At 41.3% G+C, this 13,855-nt stretch overlaps 1 protein-coding gene across 30 annotated transcripts in view; it reads left to right on the plus strand.

Moving 5' to 3' along the window:
• Positions 1-13,607, plus strand: part of ESRP2 (epithelial splicing regulatory protein 2) — a 97,574-nt gene extending 83,967 nt beyond the window's left edge. For 28 of the 30 annotated variants that reach the window (XM_071814375.1, XM_071814369.1, XM_071814374.1 and 25 more), the window contains 3 exons: positions 56-251; positions 1,251-1,428; positions 12,252-13,607. In XM_071814375.1, the coding sequence (XP_071670476.1) occupies positions 56-251; positions 1,251-1,428; positions 12,252-12,410 (533 nt within the window). In that variant the 3' untranslated portion in view covers positions 12,411-13,607. Of the gene's footprint in view, positions 1-55; positions 252-1,250; positions 1,429-9,192; positions 9,305-12,251 lie in introns of all 30 variants that reach the window. The other 2 variants (XM_071814393.1, XM_071814392.1) reach the window with 1 other exon arrangement.
• Positions 13,608-13,855: the final 248 nt, after the last annotated feature.

Consider the following 13,855-nt stretch of genomic DNA (forward strand, 5'->3'; position numbering starts at 1 on the left):
AGCAGAGATCTCAATTCTGATTGTTTTTTGTTGCTGTGTCCTGGTTTGTTCTTAGGTCTTTCTCCACCAACTTATGCTGCTTTCCAAACAGCAGCTGTGATCCCAGCAGAAGCAGCAGCGCTTTACCAGCCACAAGCCCTCTTGCCAGCCACCAGGTCTCCCCAGGCCTCTGCGGCTGCTCCTCCAACTGTCACCTACTACCCTGCTCAGACTGCTCAGCTTTACATGAATTACACAGCTTACTACCCCAGGTAACTCCTAGGCTTAGATGCTCCTCTTGATGTTTAGTGTCAGTGGAGCAGGAAACTGTGAACAGCTCTTCAATTTGTACTCCTGGTGCAGATAATCCTGGGAACTTGATGTTCATCAGCAGAGGCAGCAGCCATTTCAACTGATTCTCTGTGGCCTTGTAATGAAGTTTGGCTATTTTGTAGGTTCTGTTTGAATCTTGTGATAATGTTGGTCTAATATTTAACAGTGGTTTTGGCACTGGGGCAATGTCATCAAGGCGGTTCTGTTTCGTGGCCAAACGAGAAGCTGTGTCAATACATGCCTCTACCCTCAACGCTTAGTTTGTTCTTGGACTTACGATACTGTTTCTATACTGAAAGATTCATCATAGGTGTGTACTAGGTTTGGTTTCTTATATCAGTGAGACCAAAGAACACTTTATGTGGGTAAGCAAAGCAGAAAACCTCCACCTTTTCTCCTCACACAAATGGTATCAACGTGGCTCACTGAAGTCTGGCACTTGAGTCTGCGTTCACTGATAGTTCCTATGCTTTTGACACTTACTAGTCTGAGTATCTGGTAAACTGCTGGACAGGCCCTGACCAGAGATGATACTTTGCTCACTGTTTTGTGGCTTTGAGGTGCCAGATTTGGGCCCTTGTCTGTTTTTCATACTATGATTCCCCCCATGCATTTTTTTTTATGGTTTTCTTAATAATCTTCAAACAAGTCATTTGTAGCTACTATTTTTCTCTTCCCCTGTGAAATAACAAGTCCCACTCTCTATTTTCAACTACAAATGTTAGCTGTTTTCCTTTCCCTTCTTTCTTTAAAAATAAATTATCAGATGCTGAAGAGAGATGATGAAAGCCCACAAAACAGGCCACATCAGACCTGCTTCTTTTTCTGTAATTTTTGGGATTATTCTCAAACTTAAATTCTCAGTTCCATCCTTGCCTGTTGCAAGTACTAAAACCAGTTATTGACTTTGATAACCACTCTGCCCCTCTCTCTTTCAGCCCTCCAGTGTCCCCTACCACGGTGGGCTATATTGCAGCTCCTCCAGGAGCTGTAGCCGCTGCTGCCACTGCCGCCCACAGTCCAATTCTGCCCCAGCCTGGAGCGTTAGTCCGTATGCAGGGCTTGCCATACAACACAGGAATGAAGGAAATACTCAGTTTCTTCCAGGGATACCAGGTTAGTATGCAGTCCCCCTCCTTGAATACTGTATTTGGACCTCTGAATAATAACCAGTAGGGATCAAACTGAGCAAGTCGGTGCTTTAGGAAATGGCTGAATGAGTATGCAAGCTCAATGTTCCATATTTAACTGGCAGACCAAAGTTTAATGTGCAATTTGCCTTATTTCTTGTATAGCAAACATATCCTAACTTGAAAGCGGTGACGTGTTGCCTAGGGTTAGGGTTTGAGTTTGGCGAGCAGCGAGCCTCAGTGTAAGTGGGGCTGCCAAAGGCAGGTGAAGGCTGCCACAAGCTTTCAGTCCTGTGCACGTTTTGGTGAGAACCCTGGGTAGGGTCAGTGTGTGACCTTCAAGGCTTTAATGTCAAAATCAGAGAGCAGATTTCAAGTACAAAATGCTGCGACCTAGATGTGACTTGCTTACAGAAGGAGAGGCAGAGATCTGTCAGCCAGTCTCTCAAGGACTCATCATTTTGGTTACACGCAGGAACATTAAAACTGCATTACATTGCAACCTAGGGAAATCTGTATTCTCCAAACCACTTTGTACTGATAGCAAGCATTCTACGTGCTATAGTAGGTACTGATTCAATGCTCTATCAGTGAGCTAACACACATAAACTTATCTTCTTGAGGAACATTTGAAAAAAAAAAGCACCATGTACAAGTGTGTTTTTTCCAGCAGCACTTATTTGAATTCATGGAATGGGTCTTTTCATGTCTCCTGCCTTGCATCTCAGAGGATGTTTTATCTATATCCAACTTTTTGTCATCATGTATTTGCTAAAAGGAAAGATAATTGAATATGGTATATTCTGGTGAGTATTTAACTTGTGTGGATAGCATTGCTTACAGAAATACCAATTCTGTCCTTATGGTACTATTCAGAAGCCCTGACATAAACCTGATTTAAAGCACTGTTTGAGTAATGCGTATGAAAAGCCAATTTTTGCATGTCTATACTGCAGAATTCTGTAAGTTGGGTATCAGTGGTGTTGCCAAAGGGTAGGATGCAGATGGGTTCTTTTCACTGCACAGCAGCAGTTAAAGTGCCATGCCTGAATGGTTTGTATTTTCTTTTTTGTTGTTGTTGTTCCTTTAATGTTCTTAAAGGACAATGGGCTTTAATGTGTAGAACCAGAAGTCTGCTATGTAAATGAACATAGGCTGAGAAGAGATGCCTAATATATACTGAGTATTTGGAGGATGCAGTGCTCTGCCTCTTGTGGCTTCTTCTCAAATGTTACATTTCTGTTTTGAAAGTAGTTTCACATGTTTTTTCAATGGAAAAAATTGAAGGTCAACTTATAAAAAATGTCATAAATCTTGACAAACATTAAAAACAAACTAAATGCCATTGTATTTTAGGACAGATATTTCCAGAGATTAAATCAAGTTCCATTACTTGTTGCTTTCACGATTTCCAGATGGACAGTAGTAGTCTTTCATCCATTGCTCAGCTATTTATACTTTACCTTTTGTTTTTCAACCGACTGGAGTTCTTGGTGGATTAATGGTGGCTGTATTAAAACCTTAAGTGGGGAAACCTGTTTTCTAATTTGAAATTCAGCTAGAACTGTAAGTGCATTATTGAGAAACGTGACCTGAGCCTGTCTGTGGGTGGACCAGGTCAGTGACAATGCTTAGTAGCTCTGAGTTCCACTAAGTCTTCAGTTTAGTGAATCTGGACTTTGGGTCTGATGCTGAATTTGTCCTTTTCCTTGTTTCTGCATTTGGAGAGTCGTTCATAGTGTTTATATTGTGCAACTAAATGTTTCAAATGAATAGGAATTTTGGCACAAGGTGAAAACTATTTATATTCTTGTGCTGCAACCTCCTGTCATCATCAGTTACTGTTATTAAATTGGTCACCTCTTTGATTTCTTTAGAAGATGTTGTCCAAATGAGATGGGGTTCAATATCTTATAAAGGAGCCAAGGAATTATTTTGAATTGTTCTCGGGATCCCGCGTGTGGTAATGCTGGTTTTATACTCGCTCATTCTCTAGGGGTAAAGAAGAGGTGATGCCTTGCTGTGCTGGGACAAGGTTAAGTCTCTGGAGGAATAACTGATCTTTCTTCTTTTTCCTCCCCTTTCCTCTCTCACATTACTTCTTCACTTGCTGGGGCTGCCCAAGGATTTGTTGCACGATGCTTTTGCTCATTTATAAAGCGAGCCCCTAATAATGGTTAGTGGTTTGGGCATGGTTTTAATCTCTGTATAACTAAATGATGTTGGTATTCTGGGAACCAGATCGGAGATGCTGAGATTGAAGGGTGATATTTATCTTTGTTTGTCCTTGTCTGAAAGGAACAGGTTTTAAGGTTTAGTTCTTGCTTCATTCTCTTCTGTTTTCTTCCTCCCGTCTTCATGGGCTCTGTACGTTGCATGTGTGCACATGGTGCTACTTAATGAATGCACCTTTCATTCCAGACCTGCCTCTTAGGAGATAGACTTGGCTTATCATGGGCTTCAACAAGCTGGTCTCAACATCAGTACATGCTTCTAATAACAAAAACTGTAAATATCTGCGGATCAGCACTTTAGTTTTCATTTAATTTTATCAATATTAGCCTCTTGCTTAGTGGTTCAGCAGCTTGAGTTCTTCTTGGAGTTCTGCTTTCTCGTGTTTTGTTGTTGAAAGTTCCTTCCAGCTTGCATGTGTTTAATATATCTTGCATTCAACAATCTTGAGAAACCTGTCAAGAATTTTGATAGTAAATCTCAGAGATGGTCATTTTCCCCGTCACCTTTCTGTAGAATATTGTACTTAGTGTAATGTAATCTTCAAAAGAGCTGATATTAGTACTTCCTGATTCAGTAAGTAATTCATATTAAAAACCAAAACTCACCAAACGGCCATAGCAAAGAACCCCGGGACACAATTCAGACAGCACCGTGGCATGTCAGTGGCTGCTCTGACAAGCGCCAAAACACCAGCTGCTCAGCAGATGCTGGTCTTTGGGTATTACGTTGAACTAAGGGATCTATGGATATTTACAGGAAACTCCCCTTGTAATTTAAAAAATATGTGATTGTGAAGGGATCCTGTAGAATTAAGAAAAATAATTCCTATTTCAGATCCTGTGCTGAAGAGTTTGAGGAAGAAGTGGTGCAAAAGTAGCAATGACACGCAACAGGCTCCTCAGTGCCCCTTGAGCCTGTCGCACTGCAGTGCAGCAGCGGGAGCACTCAGGTAGCTGGGGAGGGGACAGGCGTAGCAGCTGACTGATGGATTCATGTGAAATTGTCCGCATATCAGAACAAAGATTTTTCACCAAAAAGTATTTTTCTTTGTTTGCGGGCCAAATGGTCTATGGATTTTACTCTTTATCCACTATATGAATCAATGAGAAATATTTCTAGTCTCCAAATAGTGACTTTTTTTCCTCCTTATGAGAATGCAGGGTTACTGCTAACACTGACAGAACGGCTATTCTGATTTAACTGCACCCTGTGCTCTCAGCGGACCGAAAGCTAGTTCACAGCTCTCCTCTCAGCTAGCGTTCAGCACGCATTTAGTAGTAGCTGCCCAGATTCTTGGAGCTCGGCATGAATGTAAAGTGAACTCATGTCTGCCTGAAAAAGACTGTGTGGATTAGTCCTTGGAAAGCAAACTGGCTATTTAGGTAAGCTGTGTGTGAGCATGGTACACGTTTTTCTGTAAGAGAAGCTTAAGTTAAATACCATTCTTTAAACCTGTGCTAGGCTTAGGTGCCTTTTATTTGCAGCTAAAAGGAGCTTTTGCAGTATATTAATCCTCCAAGTCTTCGGAGACCTGGAATTCAAGGCTCGGCGGTGGGGGCAGGGGGTGGCTTGTGCTTAAAGCAGTAATAAGGAAGTGAAGGGAAGTGGATGGATGGCTGAATTCCAAGGGCATTAACGACATTTCTCTCTCGTATCAGGACAGCAGACTTCATTGTTACTGACTTTTTAGGGATTAGGTTTTTTTCTCTGAAATGCATGCTTAAACAAAGAAGTATTCTCTGTTTCCTATGGGTTCCTTTTGAAATCTGATGCTTTGTAGCCTGAGAGGGATACCCTGTGTCTGTGGGCCTACTTTCTGACCAGGGAAGGGAAAGAGAGGATGTGGTAGAGGAAGAATTTACTACTTACTGATATTTGAAGTCATCTGGCAAAATTATGGGCTATTATAGGCTCACCCCCATGCACTCAGAATAGCATATGCTGTTTGTTTTGCTTTATTCCGAAATGTATCTTCCACCTGGAAGTGTTGGCTGTGTGGAGAAAGCATCTGTGAGACGGGGACTGGTAGATCGGAGGTTACTGTTTGTTTGCTGCCTCCCGTGCTTGGAGCAACAGACTGAAGTGGCACCATCTTCAAGCTGTATTTTTGGGAACAGGCATCACATATTTCACGATATGTTCCACAAAACCTTCAGGTGGTGTCTGTTCCACAGGAAACTCAGGTGGTTGCTAGTGCTTGTATCTGCACTCTTAAGGTACAATTCTTATACACTAGGGGTTTTCTCCTGACCCTTGTGCCAACGGTTGCAGTTCCCTAGCCATGAAATCTGATTTTATGTTCCAGGCTTACTGTATCTTGACTTTTTTCCAAAGCCTGAGAGCTGGACAGAAACAGTCCCATATTCCCCTCAACCTAGCAGGTATTTCTGAAAGATATAAAATAGCTTGGGAGGAAGAAAAGCCCCCACATACAGGGAGTGTAGTATACTGCCTCTGTTGTCACAGCAAGTCCGTCTGGTTCCTCTGGTCTTCGAAAGCTTTGCACTGCACTAAGCACAGCAGATTGGCCGGGATACGCTGCCGCACTGCAAATCATTGTTGGCCGGAAATGGTCATCTCCTTTAGGAGAGAGGAGTCGGCGTTCTTTTACATACATCGATGATTTATTAGTATTTTATAGTCTATTGTAATATCTTATTTAATATGATAATACAGTGTTATTTAATATACATGAGCTGAAATATCTCTGCCATTTCAAATGTTAATACCTAAAAAGGTATTTACTTTAAGCTTGTAAGGTAAATTGCTGATTCTGTGGGGAAACGCGTCCTTCAGGAAACATCATTTTGCCATTATTAACAGACATGTCTCAAGCTGTCACAGGAGAGATAACAAGAAGAATGTAGGGGACAGGAAACACTGTTCTTCACTATTCAATATAACTGTTCTAATCATCTGTGTTTTCTCACAGCATATGCACATAGTCTTCCTGCAGCCTGCCATAGAACTGATCGTTGGCCCCCGAATCTTACTTGTTAACCACTTGCAAAGGTTCTGGTTTCCTGCCTTCTCCTGGGCTAGGTTATGAATGCACACCTTATGCTATACTTAGTTTCCATATTTAGTTCCCACTTTTCTTGACCCTAGCTCCCACCTCGGTCACTGCAGACGTCAGTGTAGCAGCAGAGCGTGTGTTGAGAACCGCATCGTCATGTCCTTAACATCTGAGGCCGACTTTTCTAGTGAAGCTCTTCCTTTAGCAGTGGTATTCTGTGTGATCTTCCTCATTAGACAAAGCCGGACTTCTTGATGGCTGCTTCGAGGCAAAAAGATAAATTCAGACAATAAAGCAATTTATTTCTGCATTCTCATTCAGTCATTCTAGGAAAAAGGTCTCCCCTCTTCATTGTCTGTGAGCATGGGGTTAAATCACTAGGTGGTATTTTCCAAATCTAAATGGAAGTAGAATTTGGCCTAATGTATTGTTGGTGAAGCCAGCAAAACAGTGTTCCCGTGCTCAGCAATGAGTCCATAGATTGACCCTTGGCTTTACGCTGTTCGTCCTGCAGGGCTGGATATGGTTGTTCTTACGGGTTCTGAAACGCAGGCAGAATCAGAAGTACTTGCGATCGCGTACTTGCTCAGCCAAGTTAAGGTAGTTTCTGTTTCGTTCACAGGGAATAAGATTTCCCCCACTTTATTTCCTAGCTTGATTTTCAGCACTACTTTTTGAAATCTCCAGGTTTGGTGAACTCACTGTTCCACAATTTGTGTTTTAATTAACTGCAGTCTCTTACCTACCTGCCCTGTCATGAGAAGTTGCTTCTATTGCTTGGTACTTTGATTTGCTTTTTCCTCCTTTCTTTAAGCCTAGGCCTGAGCTCTGCCAACTTGGACATTTCTGTGCAGGGTAGTTTTCACACTTTTATGTTTTCCACATTGTTTTATGCATTTCAAGTGTAACCTTTTAAACACTGTCCCTCACAAGAGAATATGGATCTTTGCCTACCGTACATCTACTGATAATTTAAAGTATGTACTATCTTGAGACATTCCTTCCAAAGAGTAAACTTACATTTTGTAGATATGTTTCAAGGGCAGGTCTGGGAAATGATAAATCTAATATTTGCACGGTCTGGTTGCCCTGGCAGAAACTATCTAGAAAATACTCCTTATATTTGTCTTTTTCTTAATGGCGTGGGTCTAGCTGTGACGGTGGCTAGAATTCCGTAGTGAAAATCCTGGGAGGTTCTTTTCCTTTACGTTCTCTGGGCTCTTGCTTGTTGTCTCTGTGAAGTTCTATACTGTGATGGATTTATTTCCTTTTCAGCTTCACCTTGGATGGATACAATATGTCCCCTATGCCCAAATACCATACTTTGTTCTCCCTAAGCTGGCAGGAGACTTTTCGTATTATAGAAATACCAAAGGAAGTCAGCGTAGTATGTCTACATTGTGTGCACTGGGCAGTTCTCAGGGATGTTAGTGCAAACCAGCCATGCTGGGGGAGATGGGAAACTCTTCTTGCCACTAAAAGATATTCTATAACTTGGGTTACGCTGAACATTTTGTCTTCCAGAGTACAGGAGCCACTGCAGTGCTCTCTGTAGCACCTGCAACATTGCTCACTCCCTTTCCAGGCTACGTCATTTGGAAAGATTATGAGATAGATACAAACCAATGTTCAGATTGCCCAAATCTATATTCTCACTATAGATTTCATATTTGTACCAGGCCCTCCAATAATGTGCATGATGACTGCTCAGAGTCAGGATCTCAAGTATTTTTTTAGATCTGATCCACATGTGGGGTTTTTGTTTTAATTTATTGCTGTGACTGTATTGTACAGTCACTATTTTTATTTTACTATTCTTCTAGTGCAAATTTATCATGGTGCAGTTACACTGTATAGTTTTTCCTTTTCCTGTATGGAAATATACTATGGTAGTATAAATGCTATTATATCTTTCAAGTGCATTCATGCCAGGACATTGATTCTCTGTAAGTACACTGGTGTATTCTATACAATGCAAGTATTATATGCAGCTAAAGTATTCATCAGTACCCTAGTGAAGCTGCAGTTTATTTCCATGACTGCATAAAATATCTGAATGAGATCCGTACTGTTCTTTGAATCCCCCATCCAGCGTGCATGCTGGAAGAGGCTTGGCTGCCCCGCTCGGTCATTGCTGGCAGCGTGGTTACGGGAACCCAAGCGTGTTGTTACCTGACGCCGCCGTCTCGTGAGCAGGAGGAAAGGAGGAGCGCTTCACGGGCTGAACTACTTCCCTTCTGTGATAAGGAACAGTTCAGATACACAGTTTAGAGTATTCCCCGTATGCGTGTACTTTAAATCTATTTTCTACAGCCACTAATTCAGTTCATGTATTTTTTAAATCTTGCATAAAGAACAGTATCTGTCAAATTCACTGTCTCCTGCCAGTTGTTATAGCTGATGCTCTTAATTATGGTTGCAAATGATGGTCTGTGTGGCTTGCTGTACCAGAACTGTTCCCTCTCATGCTGATTATCATATATCACACTTGTACTGTAGTATGCACCTGATGACTACAATGGCCTTATTCAGCTGAGCGATCAAGCAAGGAGTGTGTTACAAGCACCGAAAGAGTGGGTCTGTTTGTAACTCTTTGTAACTTCTGAAGAAGGTAAGATGCAACCAGCAGAACGTGGGTCTGCGGTGGTGAATGGGAAGGGCAAGAAGGGCTTGTTGATACAGAATTTCTTGCTTATGGCTTTTTCCCCTTCTTAGCTTGTGTTGGGATCCTTGCTTTAATCTTTCTGCTTTTTTCCTATTAAGAGATGAACTAACCTAAGGAAGCAGGCTGATTGTGATCTGTAGGTGATGGGATCGCAGTGGTGGAGGTAGTGTGATCGCCCAGTTCTGCTCAGACGCTGTGGTAAACTTCTGGAAGGGTTTATTGGTGTTTGTTTCTCATCTGAAGCTTCCAGTCCCGTTTTTTTATTTTTAGCATAGCAGATGATGATTCTTTATTTTATTTTATTTTTATGGCTCCAAAGCACATAATGTGTGTGCAAAGCTCCCAAACCTCTGGCTTTCTCTCTCCTGTATCATATAGCTGTCTAGAGACTAATTTGTCTGTTTCTTCAACTCCCTAATGCAATATGAACGATTACATTTATTTTTTTAGGAGAGGTTTCTTTGGTTTAGTGGCTTTCTAATGCAACTAACTACATTTGCTAATGGTAAACTTCCTGCATCTTTGACACTAATGTATAATTCTTAAAGAAATTTTGTTGTGACCTACGTGGAGTTCGTGACTTCCCAGTGATGTTGTGTTCCATTCAAAACACTACTGATCAGTTACTATGGTTTTTCTAAAACAAAAACCAAAAAAACCCCACCCAAACCAAAACCCAAACCCCCAAACCAACCAAACAAAAAACCGCCACCAAACTTTGAGTACAAAAAATGGCAATCCAGTCCTGTGCTGCCGTACAAGTACCCTCATAGACAAAGCTGCCTTGCATACTCACCATCAACTCTATTGTAGTCAAATCCGCCGGTTCCTCAGGATACGGCTGGGTGTGCTGGGGAGAAGACAGGATAGAGCCGCACGGTCTGCTGCTGCGCACAGCACCCGCCACTACTGCCCGCGTTCCGTGTTCACGCTGCCTTGTTTTACTGAGATGAACTGGAAATCCAGATCAGCAACAGCGTTCTGCTGCGATGGGACGGGAACAGTCTTTGAGTAGGAAACAGTTAATGCAGCAGCTCATCCGGAATTCTAAGCAGTCCCAAGCAGTATCATAGAGAGACCACTCTCTAGAACAAAGCGTCCAGAAAACAGGATTTGTATGGATTTGAATCTATATTTTAAAAAATATATATATATACACACATAAAGAAAATCCATTTCTATCTCTAAATGTATATAAGAACCTAAACATAGTGTGTCTTAAAATGAAACAGAAGGGTTTAATTTAACGCTTTCAATCATGTTGTTTGCAGAATGTGTAGACTTCTCTGCTTTCCATGCAACTCTTATAATGTGAATTTCAATATGCTTACACTGGTATTACACCAATGCTGCTATTTAAACTACTTTTTAAAGCTCTCCTCTATGCGCAGTGGTCTAACTCTGCTTTACGTGTGTTTTCAGCAATATTAAACTTACATTCAGGACTGATGCTGAATGGCTTGATCCCACATAGATTAACAGTGAAGAGCTGGTTTAAAGCAGACCACCTTTCAGGTTGGATCTGCAGCTCAACCCAAACTATGTACAACGTTCTCTGTAAGCACAGTGTTATTCTGTAATAGACCAAGATCATCTCCAAACATAAACTGGGCTTCAGACATGAAGTTTTATTGTCTTTGATTTTTTTCTGCATGCTATTTCTTGACTAACCTTAGCTCTATGAGAAGAAATGATATGAAGTCTGTACTAACCGTCTTGCACATGCTTTTAGTTTCTGAAGTGTACTGATGTTTATATCTTAAGAATACTTTTACTGCCTGCTAAGTGTTTGGGTGAATGAAGCTCTGTACTTGTTTTATTTTCATATGTTTGAATATAAAGCTGATCAGAAACTTCTACTGGTAGTAACTGAAAAGTCTGTTTCTTGCAGTAATACTGGCCACACACAAACTCTACAAAAAGTGAAACTCTTAAATATTTTAACCTTTTCTAAACTCATGAGGACATACGTGACATGAACTTGAATTGCGTTAATACTCATAAAACTGGCTGATTTTCCAGCACAGACCATATGTTTTGTTTGGCACTGATTTCTCCCACAAACTTGTCTTGTATGCTGCGTTTTTGATCCTTCAACATTTGGTTTTGCAACTTCACTGAGATTCATCTCTATCTGATAAGCAGGGCTTTCCAGCTTAGCTTAGGAGGACTTCCAGCACGTTATGAGGATGGCTGGGGTAGCGTACGGCAGACAGAGACAGCTGCCTTCAACACGGCCTTCTGAAACTGCCTTTTGAGAATTCACGGGGCAAATGCTCTCCGAAGTAAATCAGCTCCAATGGCTAAATCTCATTTGCTGTCCTGCTTTTTTCCTAGCTTCCTTTAATACATTTGGACTGCACCAAATTTTACTTTGTTCTACCAACCAGTCTGTCTTGCACTGTGTGCCTGTGTTCAGTTCAGCTCATCCTCCCAAAACACAAGTCTCATACAGCTCTAGTTTATTTCTTAAACCTTACATGAGAGTGTTCCTATGGCTTATAGCCTTTGTCACTGGGCCAGTAGTCCACATAGTAGAAGAATTTTTATTCCCTGAATGTCTGGACCTCATTTGCTCTTTATTAACAGCTAAGTCTTTCTTTTCAGTCTTTAACCTGAATTACTTCTCTAGCAAAATCTTTGCATGGAATTATGTCTACATCATTCTGTTCAGCACACCAGCAGAATAAGAGCTTCTGCACCAAGCCAAGCTAAAAGTTGAATTCTTCTTTCAATCTGTGGTCCTTCTCCTCCTTCCCGGTCTCGCATCCCGAATCTTTTTGCCGCAGACACAGGAGTGGAGTGAACCAGATGCACGGCATTAAAAACTGCGTTTCCAGGTGTGGTCTCTGATCTGAATGGGTTTTTCTTTTGTCTTCCTGTGCCGTTGCAGCTCCACGCAGATTCCATCCTCGTGCTTTACAACTTCAGTGGCCAGCCCAGCGGAGAGGCCTTGGTGACTTTTCCAAGCCTGGATCTAGCTAAGAAAGCAGTGGCTGAGAAGAACGGCCAGCTCCTGGGAAGCTGCTACGTACAACTGTACCTGGTCTAGCTAAACACTCTTTGGGGGACGGGGACAGAACGCCGCACGAAGCACCGTGCCTTTGCAAAATAAGAAGTCTTCCCTTGCCACCCAGGCAGCAACAAATGTGCCTTTGCAGCATAGTATGTTGGAATGTAGAGTGGTCCTGTATTTAATTAGAAATATGGTGTATCCTATGCCAAAGATAAAGTGAAACCAAAAGTTATGCAGTTAATTTACATAATTTCTAATAGTTTGAAAATAAGCAACCCCCCTCCTAGCATTGAGTTAATTCTGAAGACAATCTAATAGCACTTCAGCTGTCACAGCTGGGGGAGAGACCTGTTCAGTAGCATTTGAAGTGGAAAGCAAAGCTTGAGTCATTCAGATTCTTTTGTCTTTAGTTTTTAAGAGTTTACACTTGACCAAGTGTCTGTTTTTTGTAGAGTTTAAATGTCTTTAGAAAGGTCTTTTGGAATGCATAGCTTTCCCTGTTCAAAGCGTAGATCGTATTGGTTTTTGTTTGTTCTGTTCTTGCCTGGAAATTAGCAGGATGCTGGGCCCCCAAAGCAACTGAGCTTGCTCGTGTTTTCATTATACGTTGTTGTGCAAAAGCCATATTTGTCTTTTTTGTTTCCAATGTACTGCTGCCAATGTGTAACGCAAAACACCAGAAACAACAGCAAAACCAGAGAAATCCTCCTGACCCCAGCCCCAAGCTTTTAATCTCTACAGGACAAAAATGGCACATAAACCTGAGTACTACTAAGTTATATTTTTTTATTTAAGCATAATAGCTTTCAGATACTGTATTAAAGATTTTGCTCTAGTTTATGTGCATGCAATTTGTTTACATCTTTGAACTACTTTATTTGTATATTATGAAACAACAAGATATGTTGAAATCCAAATCCCCTAGTGCATGCTTTTTTTTTCCCGTGTGTATATACATAAGCTAGAAGTACTTTACGTCATGTAGCATGTGTTTTAAAAGACATCTGCTGTAGAAGCACTAAATGACTTTGTTTTCACTGTGCCTTACTTCAGAACCATTCCAAGTGCAATACCAGCAGAGCAAAATGTAATGAATCCTGTTGTGACACGTTCACGGATGTCTGAATTGATCTGTTTTGTTAGCGTAACATTTGAGTTGTACCTAAAAGAACTGAATGATGTATGCTTCTTTATATACAACAAATAAAAGAGAATCTTACGATGTGCATTGGCTTTTGAAAGTAACTTCTGCTTTGTTTTAATGCATTTTCATGAGGCATCGTTCTCTGATAAATAATCTTTTATGCGTTTTCCCTTTCTCCTAGATGCAGGTAAGCGTATGTACCTGGTGAGAGTGTGTGTGCTTGCTTGTGGGGTGGTTTTTCCTTTTTGCATGTGCTGGTAAGCCAGAAATACGCGCGATGCGTACTTCTCTTGTGGGGGACAATTCTGGGCAGCGTGGTGTAACTGCTTACATCCTT

This window comes from Patagioenas fasciata, chromosome 13 (assembly GCF_037038585.1).
Source record: "Patagioenas fasciata isolate bPatFas1 chromosome 13, bPatFas1.hap1, whole genome shotgun sequence".
Classification (NCBI taxonomy): Eukaryota; Metazoa; Chordata; class Aves; order Columbiformes; family Columbidae; genus Patagioenas; species Patagioenas fasciata.